General features: G+C 33.1%; 1 protein-coding gene across 1 annotated transcript in view; it reads right to left on the reverse strand.

Annotated features, from left to right (window-relative positions):
* Rsbn1l (round spermatid basic protein 1 like) overlaps positions 1 to 25,420 on the reverse strand; it is an 81,673-nt gene that overhangs the window by 16,465 nt on the left and 39,788 nt on the right. Inside the window, exons 3-6 of the mRNA XM_046464162.2 lie at positions 24,341 to 24,981; positions 13,869 to 14,006; positions 12,013 to 12,155; positions 1,985 to 2,152 (exon numbers count right to left, since the gene is read on the reverse strand). Coding sequence (XP_046320118.1) covers positions 1,985 to 2,152; positions 12,013 to 12,155; positions 13,869 to 14,006; positions 24,341 to 24,981 — 1,090 coding nt within the window. The remainder of the gene's footprint in view (positions 1 to 1,984; positions 2,153 to 12,012; positions 12,156 to 13,868; positions 14,007 to 24,340; positions 24,982 to 25,420) is intronic.

A 25,420-nucleotide genomic window follows, 5' to 3' on the forward strand; every position in this document is an offset into this window, starting at 1 on the left:
TAAAAAGAGCATAGAAACTATAAAAACAACCACAGTTATTTGAAAATTAACATTTAAGCATAACTCAATGAGGGGCTGAGGCTGTAGCTCAGAGGCAGAGCACTTGCCTAGCATGTGTGAGGCACTGGGTTCAAGCCTTAGCACCACATAAAAATGAAACAAATAAAATAAAGGCATGCTGTCCATCTATAACTACAAAAAATAAAAATAAAAAAGCAACTCAATGAGAATTATGAAATACTTAATATTTTAAAATATTAAGTAAAAAAACTTAATATTTTTATTAAGTATTTTTTATTTTATTAATTTATTTTATTTTATTAATATTTTATTAATTTATTTATTTTATTAATATTTTTTCCTAAGAATATTTTTTCCTTAGAATCAGTTCTAGATCCTAGTACAATTCAATATCAGATACTTTGTATACCTGAGATTGATAAACCTTCATTCCTTTTATAATCAGTTTACACTGGCTAGCTTCTCTATTTAGTATTAATTTATAAAATATTACTACAAATTTCTCTTTTTAATTAAGTGTCAATCTGGCATAAGTAATCCTTGAAAATAATATTGCCCTATGTGGAAAATACAGGTTATAATTTTAGTAAGACCTCAGAAAACTACACAACTAATATTTTATGTTTTCAGAATGAAAAATGGTTTCTTTACTTAGAAAAGTCTCCTGTTTATTTGCTATCTAATTCCACTGCTTTAATAAGAAAGCATATTCTAATTCATGTTTCATACCCAAACCCAAACAATACTCAACTTGACAAATATCTGGGGCTGAGGGTGTAGCTCAGTGGTACAGCAATTGCCTAGCACATGTGAGGCACTGGGTTATACTCTCAGCACTGCATAAAAATAAATAAAATAAAGGTATTGTGTCCATTTACAAAAACAAAAAAAAAATTAAAACTCAAATATAAACAAACTTACGTATAAATATAGCTATAGTATAAATATAACTTTGCTATTTTTGCTATTTACTAAATGAAAAGTTACATAACATATGTATAAGCACCTTAAACATATTAAATAGAATAATCTACATTTAATCTATCCAAATATTTCTTATTTTTTTATTCACCAGAGGCTGCGAAGAGCAGAGGGGAAGGAGGAGGTGGAGAGGTCCATGATCAAGTACAAAGTTATAGTGAAGTCGGAGAAAAAAGTTCTGGTGTTCCATTGCACAGGAGGGTGACGATAATGCACTGTATATCTTGAAATAGCTAGCAGAAAGGATTTTTCAAAGTACTCACCATTAATGATAAGTTTAAGGTGATAAATATGCTTATTTCCTGATTTGATCATTAAACAGTATATATATGAAATCAAATATCACATTTGTACCCCATAAATATATACAATTACTATATATCAATCAAAAATAATAAAGACCAAAAATATTTTAAAGAAAAAGAAATTCAAAGTGAAGCTTGTAAGCAAAGCTGAAAAAAAAATCAGAGACAAATAATAAACAGATATTAACTTAATAAAGGAAGCAGTAAAGCAGAATAGTAGAAAGAAAACACAAAATCCATCTCAGCTCTACTACTTATTAACTAGAAGACTATAAAGAAGCTGTTTGACAGCCCTGAGCTTCAGTTTTCTTTTGTCATAAAAATGGGCCAAAAAGTAGTTGAGAAACTTAAGTAAGACTACATTTATTTTAAAAAAAAAGTACATTTATAAATGGCCATATAGTAATACAAAGTAAATCTAGTTTTTCTTTTACCCTAGTGTTTTTACCTTCTACCCATATAGAAAATGAAATTATTTAACTCAAACAAATGACTACAGCTAGAATCTAACAATTTAAAACCTTCTTTAAAGCAATGTGAAATTAGGATACCCAAACACAGGGAGGGTAACTAAAATTCTTCTCTTCCCCAGTATGGAAAAATTATTAAGAAAGTTTTCAAGAAAAAATTTAGAAGCCACAAAAGTCTTTCATTAGAATAGCAGTAGTTATATATACCACTCTCCACAGTGCACAGCCTTCAGTACTCCAACAGCAGCTGTTGTCTGTCGTTCAAAACCTTGTCCTATATGATCTGCATGGGCCCTTGTCCTGTCTTCAAAGAGCATCTCACGAGGCTCACTGGTTCGAGGTAGGTACTGAAGGTTTTTTATTTCATTGGTAGTTCTGTTTTTAAAAAAGATTTATATTTATATATTGAAGCTTACTTGCCATCAAACATTCAATAATCACATAATTCAGATAAAAGGAACTTTAAATTACCTGTTCCCAAATTAAGTTCTAATTTTTTAAATGGATGAAAACACATATACAATACAATCCCCTCCTTGTAATACACCTTCACAAAAGTCACAGCTATAAAAAAAAAAAAATTTACTTGGATAATAAAGTGAATTACAGATGGTATAATTTACTGAGTTTCCTTATATATTAATCCCCTCTTGACAGTGGTTTCACATTGTCTCAGTTAACCTACAGTCAACTGTGGTTTGAAATATTGTGAAATTTTTCATAAATAAATATTTGCTTTCATAAGCAATGAGGAAGCAGTAGAGATACAGAGTAATGGCAATGATAAAATAGCAGCAGATACTTTTCCAAATATTTGGAACAAGATGGATATTCAGATACTAGAGGTATTTAGAACCCCAAATAGACAGGATCAAAAAAAAGAACCCTCTACAACACAATGGAATTAAAATGCAAAAAATACAGATCAAAGAAAAATTTTAAAGCTACAAGAATGAGATGCCAGGTCACATTTAAAGGAAAACCAATCCAAATAATATCGGATTTCTCAATGTAAACCCTAAAGTCCAGGAAGACTTGGAAAGATGTATTATGAACCCTGAAAATAACTGCCAACCAAGACGGCTATATCCAGCAAAGCTTATCTTTCATAATCAAGGAAAAAAAACTTTCCAAGATAAACATAAACTAAAGGAACTTATGACTACTAAGCAAGTATTGCAAAACATAGGATCCTTAAGAGAATCCTATACACAAAAAAGAGAGAAAGAAATAACCAAATAACCAAGAGAGAATAAATCTCATTAGAAATAAATATGCAATGAGAATCGGGATTAAAGAAAACATTAGAAATAAGTCAAAGTGACAGGAATCCTCCAATTAAAAGACACCGGCTGGCAGAATGGATTAAAAAAAGAAGATCCAACAAGAAACAAACCTCACAGGCTAAGACATCCACAAGCTGAAAGTAAATATGGAAAATTATATCCCAGGTGAATGGAATCCAAACTACTAAGTGTGGTGGCATATGCTTATTATCCCAGCAACTCAGGTGGCTGAGACCGGAGGATCACAAGTTCAAGGCCAGCTTCAGTTACTTATCAAGGCCCTCAGCAACTTAGTGAGACTCTGTCTCAAAATTTTAAAAAGTAAAGTAAAAAGAACTGGGAATATGGCTCGGTGGTAAAGAACTCTTAGATTTAATCCCAAGGACAAAAAAAAAGAAAAAGAAAAGAAAACCTGAAAGCAAATAGAAAAAGCTATTCTCATATAAGACAAAGCATACTTCAAGATAACAAAAATCACTACATATTAGTAAAGGGAACACTCCAACAATACAATAATGATAGTAAATATATATACTCCAAACATCAGTGTACCTAAAAACATAAAAAAGAATATTTGACATAAGGGCTCACTTAGGTCCCAATATAATAATAGTGAGTTCAATATACCTGTCTCATTACTAGATAAGTCCTGAAAACTTAAAATCAAGATACTACATAGACAATCCCCCCAAACCAAATGCTGAATGTTCTCTCTGATTTAAGGAGGCTGATTCATAATCGGGTTGGAGTCGGGGGGGAGCACAGGAGGATTACACAAACTCTAGATATGGTAAAGGGGGGGAGGGGAAAGAAGGGGGGTATGTGGGTAGAAAAGATGGTGAGATGAGAGGAACATCATTACCCTAAGTATATGTATAAAGACACTAAAGGTGTGGCTATACTTTGTATACAACCAGATATGTGAAAAATTGTGCTCTGTGTGTAATATGAATTGTAATGCATTCTGCTATCATATATAACAAATTCAAATAAAAGTAAGTAAATAAAAATTTTAAAAAATCAAGATACTACAGAGTTAAATCATACTATATATCAAATGGATTTAACATATCTATAGAATATTTCATCTAATAATCACTCAATATACTTTCTTCTCAGCTGCTCATGGAATTTTCTCCAAAAATGAATATTTAGACCTCAAAGCCAAGTATTAGAAAATACAAAAAAAAAAAAAACCTCAAATAATTCCTTATATCTTATCAGATCATAATGGAATGGAATGAAATTAGAAATCAACAACCAAGAAAAACTATAGAAACTACATAAACACATGGAGACTGAACAATGTTTTTTGAATGATGACTGGAACGTTGAAGAAATCATACTAAAAATTTTAATATTCCTAAAATAAAATGAGAATATAAATACAATACACCAAAATCTCTGGGACACAGCAAAGACAGTTCTAAGAGGAAAGCTTTTAGTGATAAGTGCCTACATTAAAAAGTCAGAACAGGGCTGGGAGTATAGCTCAGTGGTAGGGTGCTCGCCTTGCATGTGGAAGGCACTGGGTTCAATCCTCAACACCACATAAAAATAAAATAAAGGTACTGCGTCCACCTACAACTAAAAGAAGAAAAAAAAATCAGAACATTCCCAAACAAACAACCTAGTGATAAATCTCAAAGTCTTAGAAAAACAAAGAAAAAAATCATTCTCAAAACTCTAGAATAAAGAAAAAAATAATAAATATCCAAGCTAAAATTAATGAAATATAGGACAACAAAATCTCAAAGGATCAATGAAACAAAGAGTTGATTCTTTGAGAAGATAAACAAGATTGATATACACTTCACCAAAATAACCAAAAGAAAGAGAAAAAAAAGACCCAAATTAATAAAATTAGAAAAATAAAAAAAAAAAAAAAAACAAGAGCTATTCACATTAGATGCCACTGAAATTCAGAGGATCATTTGAGACTATTTTGAAACTTGCTTTCCAATAAATTAGAAAATCTGGAAAAAACAGATAAATTATTCTAGATATATATGACCTACCAAAATTGAATAAAGAGAACACAGAAAACCTAAACAGACTAATAACAAAAACAATGAGACAGAAGCAGTAATAAAATAAAACCAGGACCAGATGGATTCACAGCCAATTCTACCAGACCTTGAAGGAAAAAAAAAAACTAATGTCAATGCTCCCCACATTATTCCAGGAAACAGAAAGAAACACTTCCAAACCTACTCTCCAAAGCCAGCATGACCGTGATACTAAAACCAGATAAGGATCCTCAAGGAAAGAAAACTACACACCAATATCCTCGATGAACAGATATAAAAACCCTTAATAAAATATTAGCAAACTGTATTCAACATCACGTTAAAAGATTATATATCATTATCAAGTTGGTTTCATTGCAGGGATGCTAAGATGACTCAACATATGTGAATCAATAAATATACCACTTAAATAGAATCAAAGACAAAAATCATATAATCATCTCAACAGATACAGAAAAAGTCAGACAAAATTCAGCACCCATTCATGACAAAGAACCTTGAAGAAACTAGAAATAGAAGGAAATTACCTTGACATAAAGACTATATATAACAAACCCAAAGCCAGTATCATACTGAATAGAGAAAAACTGAAAGCATTTCCTCTAAATGAAACAAGACAAGGATGCCCAACTCCCTACTCCTATTCGATACAGTACTAATTCTAACCAGAGAAATTAGGCAAAAGAAGTATTACAGTTTAGATATGAGTTGTCCCCCAAAAGCTCATGTGGGAAACAAAAGAATAATGTTCAGAGATAAAATGATTAGATTATGAGAGCTATGACCGAATCAATAGATTAATTCACTGATATGAATTAAATGGGTGGTAGCTTTAGGCAGGTAGGACGTGGCTGGAAGAAGAAGGTTACTAGAGGTATATCTTTGAGGTTTATATTTTGACCCAATAAGCAGATATCTTCCTCTGCTTTCTGGCTGCCATGTCCTGAGCTGCTTTCCTCTGTCATACTGTTCTGTCTCATCTCAGTCCCAGAGCTATGGAGCCAGCCAACCATAGGCTGAATCTCTGAAACTGTCAGCCAAAATAAAACTTTTCCTCCTCTAAGTTGTTCTTTGTGGAGCAAAGCTAACTAATACAGAAAATAAAAGGAATACAAATTAAAAAAAGGAAGAAGTAAAATTGTCCCTCTTTGCAGATGACCTGGATCCAATACTTAGAAGAGAATAAATCCTCCACCAGAACACTTCTAAACCTTATAAGCAAAGTAGCAGGACACAAAATCAACCTATGAAAAGCAACAGCTTTTCTATATACTAGTAATAAATACACTGAGAAAGAATTCAGGACAAAATTACAACAGATTTAAAAACATACTTAGGAATAAATCCAACCAAGGAGGTGAAAGATACCTATGAGGAAATTTACAGAACATGAAGAAGAAATAGAAAATGACACCAAAGGATGGAAAGCCCACCCGTGTTCATGGAGAGACAGAATTAATATTGTTAAAATGGCCATACTGCCAAAAGCAATCTGCAGATTCAATACAATCCTCATCAAAATACCAATAACATTCTTCACAGAACCAGAAAAAACAATCCTAAAATTTATACAGAAGAAGAACAACAACAAAACAGAATAGCCAAAGCAACTCTAAGGAAAAAGAGTAAAACTGGAGACATCACAATACCCATCTTCAAATTATACCTCAGAACCATAGCAACAAAAATAGCATGGTACTGGCATAAAAGCAGACACCAAGACCAATGGATCAGAACAGAAGGCACAAACTCACAGAGGTACTACAATTATCTGATTCTTGACAAAGGTGCGAAAACTTATGTTGGGAGAAAAGACAGGCTGTTTAACAAATGGTATGGTGCTAGAAAACTGAATATCCATTATGTAGAAAAATTAAAAACAGACCCCTCTCTCTCACACACAAGTCAACTTAAAATGGATCAAAGACCTAGGAATTTAGTCCAGAAACTTTGCAACTTTGCAACTGCTATAAGAAAACATAGGGTCAACATTCCAACATACAAGCACAGGCAATGATTTCCTCCACAGTACTCCTAAAAAGCTCAGTAAAAACAAGGATTAATAAACGGATGCTATCAAACTAAAAAACTTCTGCAAAACAAAGGAAACAACAATGTAAGGAAAGAACCTACAGAATGGGAGAAAATCTCTGACAGCTTTTTTGCTGATAGAGGATTAATATCTAGAATTTATTAAGAGTCAAAAAACTACACACCAAAAAAATAAATAACCCACTCAATAAATGAACAAATACACTAAACAACACTTTTCACAAGAAGATGGCCAAAAATATATGAAAAAATGTTCAATATCTTTAGTCAGCAGGGAAATGGAAATCAAACTACACTGAGATTTCATCTTGCTCTAGTTAGAATGTCAATCATCAAGAATACAAATAACAATGCTAATGAGAATACAGAGGAAATGAACATTTTTACACAGTTGATGTAAGTATATATTAGTACGACCACTATGGAAAATCAATGTGGAGACTCCTCAAAAGACTAGGAGTGAACCACAATATGATCTAGCTATACCACTCCTCAGTATTTACCCAAAAGAACTAAAGTCAACATACTGTACAGATACAAGCATACCCATGTTTGAAGCAGTACAATTCACAACAGCCAAAGTATGGAACCAGCCTAGGTGTTCATCGGATGAATAGATAAAGAAAAATGTGATATATAAACACAATGGAGGCTTACTTAGCCATAAAAACTAAATTATGTCATTTGTAAAAAAAAAAATAAAATAAAATGGATGAAACTAAGAGGATCATGTTAAACAAAAGAAGCCAGACTCAGAAAGGTAAGGTCATATATATGTTTTCTGGTCAGAAGGGATCTCGTAAAAATAGAAGGGACACAGTGAAGTACAGGAAAGGGGTAGGGCAAGGGGAAATAATGAAAAGTGAAATCATTCAAAATATTTTATATGCATGTATGAATATACCACAATGAAACCCACATCAACAAAAAATAAAATTATAAACAAAACAATTCCTAAGTTTTCAATTGCTTACTATTCAGAGTCATATTATGAAATCTCATGCCATTCCATTCTGTCCTGCCCAGGATGCAAATCATCCCTTTGTTCAGAGTACTCACCTACTTGCCTATTAGTCACTCAGTATCTCCACTACCAAATTGAGTTGTCTCAATATTCTAGTAATTCTTATTTTATCTTAACAATGACCCTAAAGGACAAGAGTAATGATGCTGCACCAGACATATCTGTAATCAATGATCCATAATCAACTCAGGAGGCTGAGGCAGGAAGATTGCAAGTTTGAGGACAGCCTCAGTAATTTCACAAGACTCTTGTCTAAAAATTAATATACGTATAAAGGACTGGGAATGTAGCACACTGGGTTCAATCCCCCACACCCACCCCCGAAAAAAGAGTAATGATGCTAGCGATTCAGGTAGGCCAAGGAGAAGCCTTTAAGTGAAAGATGAAAATACAATAAGATATTTCGAGAGAAAGAGAGCATCAGGCCACATTCGTATACCTTTTATTTGAGTTTATTGTTTTTGTTGTGTCATCTTATTAGTTATTGCTACTAATTTCTTACTATGCTTAATTTATAAATTAAAGTTTTATAAGTCAAATATATAGGGGAAACATAGTACATATAAGACTTGGTACTATCTGTGGTTTCAGACATCCTCTGGGAATCTTAGAATGTATTCCCCAAGGAAGGGAAGACTCCTGTACCTAGAATCTTTATCTGAGATTTGGGTCTAATCTGAATAGGATCATGTACCCACGTATACAGGATAGAAACCCTATTTAGATCACTTGGTATCACAAAATATACTTTTAGAATAAAAGGTAACTTAAAATTACATTAAGTCAGTATTTATAGGACCCAGGCTATATGGCAGGAATCTTCTAGGCACTGAGGCTAGTATTAATGAGACATTAATGACAGATGGGGTTCCTACAGTCATGGAACTTTATATTCTACTGAGAAGAGGACAAAAAATAAGAAAATTAGCAAGGAGAAAAAGTCAGCAAGTGCTTCCATAAAACATGCCTGGTTTACTGGAAGCAGAAAGGAAACCCTTAGCTCTGTCTTGGAAGACAGTCACCTCCCACTGTCCCTCTCCTCCACTTTCATCCTCTAGAATCCATAAAGCACACAAAATTCACTACCTACTTAGCCTTATATACTGCAGAAATCTCTTTAATTCTACTGTAGAATGGGGGAAAGTATGAGAACAACTCTGGCCAGAAGTAATCGTTTATCTTCCTCTCGGGTTTTTACGTTGCTTCCAGAGACAATTTTAGATTGCCCCTATGCTTTTCTCCTCTTATCATCATTTATCCTCCTGGAAGTTACTTATTAGTTCTCTAAGTTCCCACCCTTTATCCTACTACCTACTGCTCTTTGGGTACCCTTGCATTACAGTCTCATACATACATACACCCATATATGTGTACATAAAACATACTCATATATTCTTTTGTTCTTTGTGACTAACATCTTACATGTGTCAGAAAGTTAGATAATGCCTGTAATAGCAGCAAATGGGAAGGCTGAGGCAGAGGATAAGTTTGAGGCCAGTCTCAGTGATTTATGCCAGGCCCTAAGCAACTTAGTGAGAGCCTATCTCAAAACTAAAACTTAAGAAGGGATGAGGAGCTGGGCATAGGGGTACAAGCCTGATCCCAGCAACTTGGAGTTTAAGCCAGTCTCGGCAATTTAGTGAGATCTTGTCTCAAAATACAAAATTTAAAAAAGCTTAGGATGTGGCTCAGTGGTAAAGTGCCCCTGGGGTTCAATCCCCAATACCCTCCCCCTCAAAAAATTGGTAATGTTGCTTCCTGTGGAAAACTAAGAGGCTTTCAACCTCACAAGCTTGGTCTCATTAATGAATTAAGGCACATATAGCACTTGGCACAATGCTGTTATTAGTCATCACACATACCATGGGCTGTAAACCCTTAAGTGAATGGAAATTCCTCAGGGAGCTGGCGTTATTACAAATCTAAACTTTGTATATATCTGCATTATTCTGGGAAAAGACTTTCAGATTCAATGATTGCTAAATTCTAAAACAAAATTAAGAACACTTGAGAAGCACATCAATTTTATCATTTGCTACCAACTTAGAAATTAACTTGTAAAATTTAATTCAACCCAAAGTTATTAAGCACAACACTGTGTCTAAACACATATGCTAGAAACACATTAGTAATAAGCCCAACATGGTCCTTGCCATCAGGCAACCTACTACTAATGACTTTGCTCTTCTGTTTTTTTGTTTTAATTAATAATCACTGTAACCAATAAAACTATTTTAGGTATCTAAAGAAAAAGAGATTATCTCCTTTAGGATGACCACTTCCAATCCCAAATGTTAACATAGTGTACTCTATTCCAAACCTTTTCCTGTGCTCACATAAATATACATTTATTCATGGGGTTTTATTTCATAGTTATTTTTGTTTTTCATAAAAATCATAAGAATCATACAAGATACATTATCTTATATTTTGCTCTTTTCAAGTGTCATGAATAACCTTCCAGATCAAAAGAAATAAAAATCCTATTTTAACTGTTTTATCATATTCTTTAATAAGAATGTAGAAATGTATTCAACCATTCCCCTGGTTGGTGGACATTCAGGCATTAAATTATTTTCTTATTACAAACAAGACTACTATTAGCATTCTTACATCTTAATCTTTAATGCTTTTATTTATTGGGGTAGATCCCCAAAAGTAGGGGAGCAGATCATGGTTAGATACAAAGTGTATGAGCTACTTCCAGACTTTCAAAGCAACTCACTCTTCTACCAACAATATATATAAAAGACTTTCTTCACAACGCTTGATTATTGCTACATTAGTATTGCTATGTTGATAAATTTATCAGCTCAAAGGGCAAAAATATCTTGTAGCTTGTTAAAAATAAACTTACCTGCCTAAGGTAAAGTTTATATTTCTACTGGGTGGTTTTATATTTTTCTTGTTGATTTGGGAATTTTATTTTTCTTTCTCAAGATAGGATGTCACTATGCTGCTTAGACTGGTTAAGATCCTCCAGCCTCAGCTTCCTAAGTAACTGGGATTATTTGTGCCTGCCCTGCCACATCAGGCATGTTTTAGTCCGATTTATTATAGTTTTGAACTCTGTTGTTGTCTTTTCTCTCCCAACCAATATTATCACTATATCTTTTAGTCTTTCTTAGGAAGATCACTTCCAAACTTAACATTTTTGTGCTCATACTTGTATTTGTTTTACCTGTGATGCTTAAAATCTCTTTTTGTATGAGGTAGAAGCTCTGTGTTTTCTTTCAGAATGCCAATTATGCCAGCATTATTCATTAAATAAGTATTTCCTCATCCATCTCATCCTATGTACTCATATCTATTCTGGATTCTATCCTACACCAATGATCTATTTGAGTTTTGTAGAAATTTTCAGTATCCAGTATCTTTCACAGTTTTCTTCCTTATGAACTTTAAACACATTTTATCTAGTTATAGGGAGTATGAGTACAGACGAATATTTAAACAAATATCATTCTTGATGCAGAACATAGTAGGGCTTTCCATTTGTTTTAGTATAATTTTATAGCCTCCATAAGATGTTTCCATTTTCTTAATACAGCTTCTGAATATTTTATTAAATTCATTCTAAAATAGTTTTATAATGTCTCACTATATGATATTTTTTCCATTCCCATTTATAATTTATTGTCATTTACCTATATTTCTCATGTCTTATAAATGGCAGATGTAATATCACAAACTCTACCAGCATGTATAACTATCTTTTAATTTTCATTCCAAATATGCTCTATAAATTTTCCCTTCCTTCTTCTTCCAATTTTCTACTAATACTCATACACATCAATGTATGAACACACATTTTTCAGAAATAAAAATTTGTATCCAACATACCTTTTCCTTTTGAAAGGTGACTTTGGCATATCAGCCACAGGGATCATTTGTTCTCCTGGACGTACCCACATAATGGGACCATCATCACTGTCTTTTCGACTCTCTAATTTTAGACTAGATAATGTCCCCCATGGCAATGTACACTAAAGACAATTATACAGAAATTATTTTTAAAATGTATCTTTAAATATGCATTTAAAAAATAGTTCTCCCTTCACAAAAACACATTCATATACAATTTAAACATCTGAAATACATATCCCTATATATTCATAATTTAACTTCAAAAGTTCAATTTCAAACATACCAAAAGAATATTTATGCTTGGATGGCTCTCTCCCCCTACCATGCCAGGGGTATGATTCAGTATATTCATAATTTGTTATTATTCTTTCGATAAACATATGGGTCATATGATTTTAAGTTGGAAAAATGAGCAAGTGCCCATTAGTCACCACACAGACTAAATATCTGCTTTTATAGATGAAGAGACCAAAGCCCTGAAAGTTTATGTGGTTTGCTCAACCCAGGTAGGTCTAGTCAAGGCTAAAACAAAGGTATACAATTTCCCTGGTCATTTTTTCACAATGTCAAACTTCCTACTATGGTTTAGATGTAAGGTGTCCCCCAAAAGCTCATGTGTGAGACAATGACCTTAGAAAGTTTAGAGGTGAAATGACTGGGTTCTGACAGCTTTAACTAAATCAGTGCATTAATGCTCTGATAGGGATTAACTGGATGGTAACTGTAAGCAGATAGGGTGTGACTGGAGGAGGTTGGTAACTGGGGGCATGCCCTTGGGATTTATATTTTGTCCAAAATGAGGGTCAATCTCAATATCTATCTATCTCTCTGTATAGATAGACAGATAGATAGATATAGATATATAAATTTAGAAAAACGCAGGTATACCAACTTTTGAATATAATTTCAGTGCTATTATAGATTGAATAATGAACTCTTATGTCCTAAGGAGATGTTGTAGTCAGTTCTCTAGAATTATTTTGTTTATCTGAACTGTTTCCATAAGCTGTGTATGGTAATATACTAAAACACTGTCATTCCTTTATCCTAGACATTTTAATTTAGTAATCATCCTTCCTGCATGTTTTAGTCAGCTTTTTCACTGCTATGACCAAAAGACCTGACAAGAACAATTAGAGGAGGAAAAGCTTATTCAGGGGTGCTAACAGTTTCAGAAGTCTCAGTGCACAGTCAGTCAACTATTCTTTGGAGACATAGCTGAGGCAGCACATGAAGGAGTTAGAGGTGACACAGGAAAGTGGCTGGAACATGGCTACCAAGAAGCAGAGAGAGAGAGCTCTGCTCAACAAGAACAAAATGTATACCCCAAAGGCATGCCCTTAGGGACCCACGTCTTCCAGCCACAACCCACTTGCCTACAGTTACCACCCAGTTAATCCCTATCAGGGGATTAAAGCACTAATTAAATTAAAACTCTCATAACCAAATCATTTCACCTCTAAACTTTCTTGCACTGTTTTATACATGAACTTTTGGGGGACACCAAATATCTAAACCATAACACTATACTTCTTAAATTCTTGGTACGTATTCTATAAAGTGGTAATAAACAGATGGAAACTAATTTTCTAAAGTGATTGTAACAGATAAAGTTATTTTCTGGTTCAACACTCAGCTTTGCCATTACAATTAGGACCTGAGAAGTTACATATATACACTATACAAGATCACTATTTTTCATTTCTTCCTTTCCTTCCCTCCAATTTAAATAAAACCAAATTTATATAAGCCTGAAATAGCCATTAATTTGTATCACCTGTAGTACAAAATTAACCACCACAATTTAAATTGATTAGATTATTTTCCCTTACTTTTAAAAATGGTGAGTCTTCCAACATGTCAAGAAATTCAGGGAAGTAATCTCCCACTTCTTCATCAACTGCTCCCACCAAGCTTATTTGTCGCATTGGACCAGCTCTGTAAGTACCATGAGAATATGTTCTTTTTACCTGAAGAATATGAATTTAATAACAAGTTACACATAAGATAATGCTTGCTATCAATGTGTAATAATAAATTATACTGTCTCAATGTTAAGAATATATGAAGCAAGAAAAGCAAAACAAAAAGCATTATTAACTAAAACAAATAGTTTATTTAATGTAAACCCTACATTAAACCTAGCTATTTTGTTCTCCAACTATTATTATACATAGCTTATGGCAACAGTTCAGATAAACAAAATAATTCTAGAGAACTGACTATAACATCTCTTTAGGACATAAGAGTTCATTATTCAATCTACAATAGCACTGAAATTATATTCAAAAGTTGATATACCTGCATTTTTCTAAATTTATTGCTCATATGTTATCAGATTTTAAGTTACCATCTGAAAAAGTTACAAAAACCATTACTAATGGTTTCTATGTCTAAAAAGTCGCAAGCGATGATCTTCTTATCTAGATCACAACATATTACTTTGCAGCCAGTTTGCATAATGTTAATTCCAATGAAAAACTGCTAGAAATTGAAAATCAAGAATCTCAAGCCCCAAACCTGCCTTTGCCAACTACCAGCTATGTTACCTTCAGACAAATAATTAGTTAAGTTCCCTGAGACTTAGTTTACTTAACTGGAAAGTTTTACCTCAGATTTACCCTAACCCTAACCCTAACCCTACTGAAGAAAAATGTAATAATTATATAAAGCCACCTGTCACAGTGCTAGCAAACTGCTGGCATTCAAACAGGCAAAATAAGGCAGCCTAAACCTCCAGATTCACTGATATGTGAATTTTCACAAGCATATTTGAATCCTGACAAACCCATGTGTTTTCATATATTAACACTAGTAAATAAGAGTAAAATTAATAATTAGAAAACCAATACTTATTAACAAATTTAATATTTCAGCCCTTATAAGAGTAAAATTTCTGTGTTTTAAGTGAAACTTTTTTTCAAAAAACAAACATTTGAGGGCAGGGGTGGAATATGGGCGATTAAACCCAGGAGTCTTTACCAGAGCCACATCCCTAGCCTTTTTATTTATTTTGAAGCAGGGTCTCCCTAAGTTGCTTAGGGCCTTACTAAGAAGCTGAGGCTAGCCTCAAACTTGAGATCCTTCTGCTTCAGCCTCTTGAGACACCTGAATTATAGGCATGCACCACTGTGCCCAGCTCAAAAACAAATTTGATGTGAAACCCTAATTATCTTCTTCTCCAAATTAATCTTTGTGGCCACTAAATTTAAGAGATCAACATGTCCCAGTTTACCAAGGATTAAGCCTATTTTAAAAGTCAAAGTCTTGTATCCCCAGCAAACTGGATGATCTACCTTTGTCACATTATGGACACACTGAAAAATCCTCACAATCACAGCTATTACAGTAACAATGCCCCAACATTCCTATCTCCAGAAACGTGGCAATAAAAAATTAATTTTAATAGAAAATTTTGACAATGATATTAGAGTATTTTATTTTTATCACAATTGACAAAGCAGTACAATAATAATTACATTAATGTCTTAAAAAGTTTACTAATAAGGAGGAGAGAGGCGAGGAGGGAAGGGAAAAGAAAACAAAAATGAAATCAAACAACTTATATTATAAAACACAAAATTTCCAAGGTTTTGAAATATAACACTTGACTTTTAAAAGGCAACTTAAGAAGGTAATAGTTCTACTTCACATAAATAAACTGTTTATCAACTTCCTTATCTTGTTTAAATCAAATATCTCATCTAAGTCACTAATTCAAAGAAAGCCAGAATCAAATAAACCATTGTCACTCAAGTAGCTCTTGATACTCATCACAGTATCAACAATGATCAATTAAATTATGTGAGCACTTTATCATGGGTGGGAGTGAGTAGCCTTGAGAATTTTTAGTGAGTGAATTCTTCTAAAATGCTAAACACAATTCAATTTACAAGCTCTCTAAAAAAACAGCTTTAAACACACCTTTAAAGTAAAACCAAATGGACTGTTATCAACTGGTCCTCTCTTCCAAGGGAGTATATATAGCAATTCAATACATGCAAACAACATGTATTGAACAATAAAGAATGCTTTCTGATGTGAGTGTTAGAAGAAATTTAGGGGTCAAAGATAATCCTCTAAAGAAACAAGTCTGAAATCAGAACAGTCAATGTATCTAGTATGTATAATGAGGTTATACATGAAATAATTCATTTCTCAAATAACTGACACAGTTGCATTCTACCCTAGGTATTGTCATGCAATTAAGATAACTATTTCTATTCTACCAAAAAAAATGCCATTATGAAACCATAGAAAAATAGAGGAAAAGCAAAATTAATAATCAGAAAACCAAAACTACTTATCAACAAATTTAATAGTCAGCCCTATTAAAAGTAAAATTTCTGTGTTTTAAATACAAGAATATGTATCACTGAGTAACAGAAAAAAAATTGGTAAAACACCTTGGGTGATAACAATATAAATGCAGGTGGAATTAAATGGACATCATAACCCTAAGTACATGTATGAAGACACAAGTGGTGTGACTCTACTTTGTGAACAACCAGAGACGTGAAAAATTGTGCTCTATATATGTACTATGAGTTGAAATGCATTCTGCTGTCATGTAAAACAAATTAAAATAAATAAATTTAAATATATATAAATGATATGTTCTGTCATAACTCAAGTGCTTTTATTAACTTATTTAATCAGATGTTCCTATTTGAAGTTAGAAGAGTTGTTTCATTACTCAGGAGACAGGGCAGAAGGGGGTCCCAAGTTTGAGGCCAGCCTTATCATTTGACAAGATCCTGTCTCAAAATAAAAAATAAAAAAAGAGCTAAGAATGTGGCTCAGCAGTAGAGTGCCCCTAGGTTCAATCCCTAGTACCACAAAAAATAAAAAGAATGATTGTTTCATTGATCAAAGGTACATAATGGACCTAGCCATCTCATTTCATTCAAATTATACACTTACATTAATATCCTCTCAAATTTACAAATGTTCCTTAAAAAAATACAATGAGTGCTGGGGTTGTGGCTCAATGGTAGAGCACTTGCCTAGCATTCGTGAGGCACTAGGTTCGATCCTCAGCACCACATATAAATAAATGAGTAAAATAAAGGTCCATCAACAATTTTAAAAAATATCTTTAAAAATACAATGAGGGGGGCTGTGGATGTGGCTCAAGTGGTAGCGCGCTTGCCTGACATGCATGCGGCCCGGGTTTGATCCTCAGCACCACATACAAACAAAGATATTGTGTCCTCCAAAAACTAAAAAATTAATATTAAAATTCTCTCTCTCTCTCTCTCAAAAAAAAAATACAATGAGGGGCTGGGGATATAGCTCAGCTGGCAGAGTGCTTGCCTCACATGCACAAGGTCCTGGGTTCAATCCCCACCACCCAAAAAAAAACAATAAAATACATATCTAAATTAGTATAGACCTAAACATTAAAAACTTTAACAGACTGAATAAAGTAGAACTTATTTTCCCCCTATCCTATGTTCGGTTTGGGACCACTTAAAAAGAAACTAATTTTTTTTTTTTTAAGAGAGAGAGAGAATTTTAATATTTATTTTTTTTTTAGTTTTCGGCAGACACAACATCTTTGTCTGTATATGGTGCTGAGGATCGAACCTGGGCCGCACACATGCCAGGCGAGTGCGCTACCACTTGAGCCACATCCCCAGCCCAAGAAACTAATTTTTGAGGCTTTTAAAATATGGTCTTCTTCAAATTCATAAATATTCCAAAGGATTTTGGGGAAAGCCTGAATTTTAAAAATAAAATAATGCAGATTTTATGAGAATTATATTCAGAAATATCCTAATAGAATTTTGGGGGTTAATTTTTTCCTAACTCATGGCAAATACATACATATTTATATACAAAGTTCACATGCACACTTAATGGTAGGTCTCTCTCCATCTTAACCAAATGTGTTAAAACTGTAAAGTAGATCCTTGTTACCCACGATTGAAACCCAAGGTAAAATCTTCTTAGGGAATTCCAAGGAAAAAAACTGCATTCTTAGCTATCATGTTTAAAACAAATAATAATTTTCTTTCAAGACATTTATTCTCCAAGTATTATACTCTAATAAACCAACTAGATACGTACAAATATATTTAAATTTTAAACTAAATTTGAGGCTGAGGCAGAAGATTATAGTTTGAGGTCAGCCTGGGCAATTTAGCAAAGACCATGTCTCAAAATAAACATTTTTAAAAGGGCTGGAAGTATAGCTCAGAGGTAGAACATTCCTGAGTTCAACTACCTAGTGCAAAAATTCTAAATTTAAAAATTATATTAAAAAAGAAACACACCAGATTATAAAAACTATACATATGGATCCTCTTATTAATTTAAGTATACATCTCTCAAAAAGAAACAGAAGACAGGCATGATACATTTGATATTTTTGCAAAAGCTTATATTTAAACAGTGCCTTTTAGAAAAGATGTGACATTTTTGTAGGGGCTACCAGGGATTGAACCCAGGGTACTTAACCACCAGCCACATCCCCAGCTCTTTTTTTATGTTTTATTTTGAGATAAGGCCTCACTAAATTGCTAAGGCTGGCCTTGAATTTAAAATCCTCCAGCCTCAGCCTTCTGAACTGCTGGGATTTGTGCCAACAAACCCAGAAAGATATAACATTTTTAATCTAAATCTTCCTATAGTCTATCCCACACCACCCAAAAATAAAAACTGCTACCATCACAGCTGCATTTTCACTTTTCTTTTCTATATTCTCTACAAATGTTACAAAAGATAGAAAAAGCAAGTAGGAGGCTTCTTGTATCCATTGCCAGTAAGTATCAATAACAAAATCTCATGAACTTAGTTAACAAAAAATGAATTAAATTATATTTAAACTAAAATTCTATTCACCATTCCTCACATAAAGTTATCTTTAAATTAAAAAGCAATCTTTACCTGGGCATGGTGGCACACGCCTGCAATTCAAGCTACTCAGGAGGCTGAGGCAGGATTGCAAATTCAAGGCCAGCCTGGGCAACTTAGCAAGACCCCTATCTCAAAATAAAATTTCAAAAGGATTGGGGCTATGACTAAAAAGTAGGGTACTTGCCTAGCATTTTGCAAAGCCCTGGGTTTAACCCTAATACTGCCAATAGATGTGTGTGTGTGTGTGTGTGTATTATTCGGAGATCTGCTTGCTACAAAAAGAATAAAGCAGCCTTGGGGCTGGGATTTAGGCTCAGTGGTACAGTGCTTGCCTCACACGTTAGATCTTCAAGTATTATACTCTAATAAAACAATCTTCAACACCACAGAAAAATAAATAAACAAAATAAAGATATTGTGTCCATCTACAACTAAAAAGAAAAAAAATTAAAAGAAAAAGGCAGCCTTTCTACCAGGAAATAACTTCACCAAAACTAAATCTACAAGACTTAATAGTGTTTTATTAACCTGTAAAGATTGCAGCAATAAAGAAGTAACTACAGTTAATAGGAAGGAATTTTTTTAAAAACACTAAGAATGAATTTTGTTAAACAATTTGCTATTTCTCAAAAATGTATTCCCCCAAAAGGGAATTCTGTAACAAAATAAGTTTGGAAAATCCTTTTCACTCCAGAGGTTTGCCACAGTAGGTCAACATACACAATGACTATTAAGATCTCTGATAAGTCTCATAGCAAATAAATATAACTTACTTGGTCTAGTATTATACAAACTATTTTGACTTCAAAACCTGTGTCTTATAGTTGTTATAGTGTACTTATCAATATTCTAAGATTAAAAAGAAGTTCCTCAGGATAATGATCCATAAAAAATACAAATGACAGACACATTTTTAACATTTATCAGCATCAATTTGAAGAAAACTCAAAAATTGGATAATTATTCAATTCAAAAATCAAGGTAAGGTAGAAGATGGTTCAACTCTGCTGTGTTTGGTTGGTTGGTTTTTATGGGGGTAGGGGAGTAAGAGGAGTCCCTTATTTTAAAAAAGGAGACCTGCTCATTAAGTTCTTTATGTGACAATCTAAACATCAGACATAAAAGAGTGTGCCAGAAGAGGGAGCCATTTCTCCACAACATCTGGCACATATTTTGAAATCAAACTACAAATAAGTGATGACATTTAATCAATGTCATTTCAAAAATATCCAAAAAAACTTCAACTGAAATACAAATTAAATTATTAGTGAAAATACTTGGGAATGATATTGGACCAAATTACACTATTATATCATACATATAATTATAATGCACCAATAAAATATGGAAAAAATAAGAATAAAATTATTGTTATCTACCTTTTAAATTAATACAATAATAGAAGAAAAAAGCTTTCTCAGTTATAACATCTGATGCTACCATGATAACATTCTGTAGACCAGTTCCTAAGTAGTTGAGGAGGATACAGCAGGCACAACTGGTCAAAATGAAAATTTTCTAACAAGGCAGGCAATGTTTCAAAGATGGCACAAACTGTTTTACTAGCCTAACGCTGTGAATGGCCCCAATGTAAATTCAATAAATGTTACTTTCTTCTCAGCAGTTCTACACACAAACAGGTCTAACCGATCAGATCAGATTTAGTAACAGCCATTATTAAAATAGTTAACGTTCTGACATTAGTTACCTGAGAACCTAGATAAAATAAAAATAAGATTTAGGGCACTGAATTGGGGGAAGGATGGAAGAAACTAGCTACAGTTTTCATATTTTCACAGTTCTTATATAGTAAGTGTTACTTTAGGGTAGAGTGAAAGAACAGAAATCTCATTTATTTCTTGACAAAAAACTCCTGTTCTAATAAACTTTTAAAAATATTCCTTATCATCTAGGACACAGGAACACAATAAATGTCTGAATGAATATCCGAATGAAATAGAGATGGAAGAAAAACTAGGACATACGTATAATAAATTATAAATAACCACAAATCTTTCCCAATGCTTATACCTGTGAAATTGACTATGTCACTCCTATCATCAAGAAGTAAAGCGTAAGAATTATACCCCATCTGATTCAAATGTAAAAAATAAATAAATAAATAAACAAAGGCCAAAAAAAAAAAAAAATAAGCATAGGGACTGGGATTGTGGCTCAGCGGTAGAGTGCTCGCCTAGCATGTGAGAGGCCCTGGGTTCGATTCTCAGCACCACATAAACACAAATAAACAAAATAAAGGTATTGGGTCCAACTACAACTAAAATAGATTTCAAGTCCAAAGCAAGGTCATGAGTTCAAACCTCAGTACAGAAAGAAAAAACAAAAGGAATAAAAAAAGGAGAGAAAGAAAAGAAGGAAGGAAGGAATGGAGAGGAGAATAAGAAGAAAAAAAAAATGGAGTGTATTTCCCTATTAATTTCTACAAATCTGGCTGCCATGACTTCCTTTGAATAAATCCAACTCAAGAGAAAGATTGTACACTGGGAATCACACTCTGTGATACCCAACACCATGTGAATGAGCCCAGAAGAACCTCATTTAACCTAGATAATGAGATAAAAATATCCATAACCCAGCTAAGAAATACTTTCAGGCAACCTTCAAGATTACAGATTAAGATGGAAAATAGGATTACACAAGTAAAAAGAATTCCAAAACCAAGGACTAAAAACAGGAATATCTTGATCCTTTGTTAGGGTTGTATGTGAGTGTGTGTACATTTATATTTTATATAAGTATCTCACATTAACATGAATTCAAGGAAAGCCAGGTATAGTGGTGCACACCTGTAATCCTAGCAACTCAGGTGGCTGAAGCGGGACAATTCTAAGTTTGAGGCCAGCCCCAACAACTCTGTGAAATTCTGTCTCAAAATTAAAAAAAAAAAAAAAAAAAAAAAATTAAAATAAAAAACAAGATCTGAGAAGAGAATCATGAGTTCAAAGCCAGTCTCAGCAACTTATCAGGGCCCTAAACAACTCATAAAGACCATGTCTCCAAAAAGGGATGGGGATGTGGCTCAGTGATTAAACGCCCTGGGTTCAATCCCTCATATTTCCCTGTCCACCCCCCCTCAAAAAAAAAAAAAAAAACACAAAAACAGAAGGGCTGGGGATGCAGCTCAGGTGTAAAGCACTCCTGGGTTCAATTCCCCCATACCAAAAAAAATAAAAATAAAAAACCATGTATTTAAGAACAAAAGTGAGTATTTGTGAAAACAACTAAAGTAATATAGAGATAAATATTATTGCTATAAAGATCATAGATATGAATAATTTATCAGCTTTTTGTTACCACAGAATTTAGGGCAAACCATTTTGGTTGCCTGATTTTAATTAAAACAACAACAACAAATAAAAACAAAAAAACAAAAAAAAAAACAAACAGAAAACTGAAAAGTAGGCTTATGACAATACACACTTAGCATGAACTTGGTTTGGGTTCCACAAGCCATTAGTAGCCAGGGCCTTCGCTGCACAATCTTGGAGATGTCATTCACATCATTGTGAATGATTTCAGTACCTAACTTCTTTTTTTTTTTTTTTTTTTTTTTCAGTACCTAACTTCTAACATTACAAACAGCAGTCTTGTTGGTGGTAGTGATTCTCTGTGGGTCTGATTCTAACTTAACCACACGAAAAACTATCTTGAAAATTCAACTGTTACTTAGAACATTCCAAGCTTCACTACTTATATGTTAAAAAATTAAAATGAGAAGACACAAAATATATATTGTAACATTATTAGAGGTACTTTAATTCATTTTTAAAGTGCTGATTAATTTCAAATATCCTCATTACCATTATCATGAATTTCTCTAATGCTACTAAATGTATTTTTCAGACTAACATTAAATAAGAATAAAGATCAGATTCACAACCTTCTTTTTAAAAATTTTTTTAAATTTTTTTATAGTTGTCAATGGACCTTTATTTTATTTATTTATATGTGGTGCTGAGATTTGAACCCAGTATCTCATACATGCTAGGCAAGGTTCTACCACTGAGCTACAACCCTAGCCTCCACAACCTTCCTAACAACTCCACTCACACATTCTTTGAGAAGAAACAACTGGCTCAAAGTCACTTAGCGCTAGATTATCTGTCAATTAATTATTTTATTTGTTTCTTCATTGCTAAAACTATAATAAACATTAAATGAGTTATTACATATAGAATGCCTAGAACAGTCATTGACACAGTCAGGATTTAATAAATGGCAGAAAGTATTACTATAAGCTAGGCCTGATTCTGCCACCCAACCCAGGTGAAATTTCATACAAGCTACTAAACATTCTGGAATTCTACAAAATGACCTGCCTAATATTTAAAAATACTTAAATTCCAGTTCTCAAATATGTTACACTAACAAATAATTTCCCCATACACACATTAAAACTTTAAATACTGCTATATTTTCCAGGCTACTTGGTAACTACAGAATATACACCAAGCATACATTAGGAGTAGGGATCCTGATATGTGTGGGTGTGACTGAACATCCAAAGTATCATTTAAAGTGGAGACTACATCTTGAACATCAATCAACAAAAAGAATATACTGAAAATAAGGAAAAGAGCCATGAGTGAAATTTTGTTCTGCTGGCACTGCTGACAAATGGAAAAAGAATGAAGTAATTTCTCTCTCTGTTAGCTTATCTGTGAGTAGAGAGAGAGAGTACTAAATACTGAGTAAGACCCCTGAGATTTTCTTTACATTTTTTCCTTCTTCTAAACTAGAATGTTGTCCACAATTACTGTTTTTGAATACCATGGACTGCAGTACCAATAAATGTAAGAATTGGCCAATCTCCTAGCATAAACAAGCCTAATCTGAGGACGGGTGACAATGGCAATGGCTTTTAGATGGGCCCACATTCACTTTCAAGAACCAATAAACTCAATCGTCTCTGCTTTCTAGAATAATGTTATACACTATAGAGAAGGGCAGGAAATGGAAATTAGTTCAATACATGCACAATTTTCTCACATAATTACAATAAGTAGTGGTTACTTTGTTCACAATATATTTAATAGCCAACATTTATTTAGCACCCACTAATAGATCCAGTACTAAGCAGTTGAAAGATATTATAAAGAAAAAGACAATTTTAGGTAGGAAAACTATTTTAAGGACTAGGAAAATACATCATTAAATTCATTTCACTAAGTCCAAGATAAATTCTTGCAAGAAAAAAAAGAGGACAATAGAATTATTTCATTAGTTATCTTTAAAACACATGTGTAGAATCTGAAATTTAAAATGTTTCACATCAAGAAAATATTCTTAATACTCTCAAGTTTTCATTATATTTTTATCTTTTTATTTCAAACCTACAGCAAAATTAGGAACAAAGAACAGAAGTTTGCCCCCCCAAAAAAATTAAAAATTATTAAAAAGAAATAAAACTAAAACCTCTTACCTGAGCATGAAAATTGGACATAGTTGTTGTCTCTATATCTTTCTTTCCCAATATCTCCATTTTCACTGGTGAATTGGGAAAATTAAATGAAAAGTAGTCTAAAAAGTCAGGTAAATAAGTAGCTGCCCCATGAACAATACCCATTACATAAAAAGCGGCAGAGTTTTCATTTTCACTGAACACTAGACCCACAAACTCTTCTGCAAACCTTTCCATCTCCATAGGAGACAGGTGGGAGAGTTCATTGCTGTAAGCATGGATAACTGATGCACCTCCATTAGGCTGGTGCTCAATATGAATGAGCTGTTTGAACTCCAAAGTGTCCAATCTTTTGAGGATATTCTGAACTCGTGGCTCTTTTAATGAGACAAACGGAAACTCACTGTTCTCTGGAATTTTGGAGTCATAATTCTTGGTATCCAAATTCTTTCCAATGTAATCCTTTAAGTTATCATTTAAGATGCCTTTGGCTTCTTGATCTTCAACATCAGATAGCAATCCTGAGCAAATAGTCTGAATAGATTTGCTATACATTTTTGGACGCTTCCGTTTTTCATTCTCTTTGTGTTTCTTTTTCTTTTTCTTCTTTACCTTTTTAATTTGTAAGTCTTCTACATTTGTTTTTTGTTTCTCCTTCCCACCTGTAGGGAAAAAATATTTTTGAAACTCCATATTTTACTTATTTAAAGAAACATGCTTTAGAAACTGTTTTGTAATAAATAAGAAGTTTACATCTGAAAATTTACTCAGAATTAGTTTTCTATTTAGGACTTATTTTAAACAGTGTTGACAATCGAAATTTAGTTGATTTCTCTCATTCTCTCTTTCTCTACATACACACACATAACCCATACATACACTATACAGAGGAAGGGTTAGGACCAAATTACAACTAATGATGTGGGACATCCTTTGGAAACACAGCAGATGCTCAATCAGTGTTTACTGCAATAATGAAGTGAATAAATGTTTCAGAAAGTATAATCTTCAAATCTTAAGGACAAAACTCAAAAATGAAAAGTTAAACAATGCTAAAATTAATAATACCATCCAGATATTTCCTGTTATATACATTACTAA

The sequence above is a fragment of the Marmota monax genome, unplaced genomic scaffold (genome assembly GCF_021218885.2).
Source record: "Marmota monax isolate L192 unplaced genomic scaffold, Marmota_monax_Labrador192_F-V1.1 WCK01_AAM20220418_F8-fsc00065, whole genome shotgun sequence".
In the NCBI taxonomy this organism is placed as follows: Eukaryota; Metazoa; Chordata; class Mammalia; order Rodentia; family Sciuridae; genus Marmota; species Marmota monax.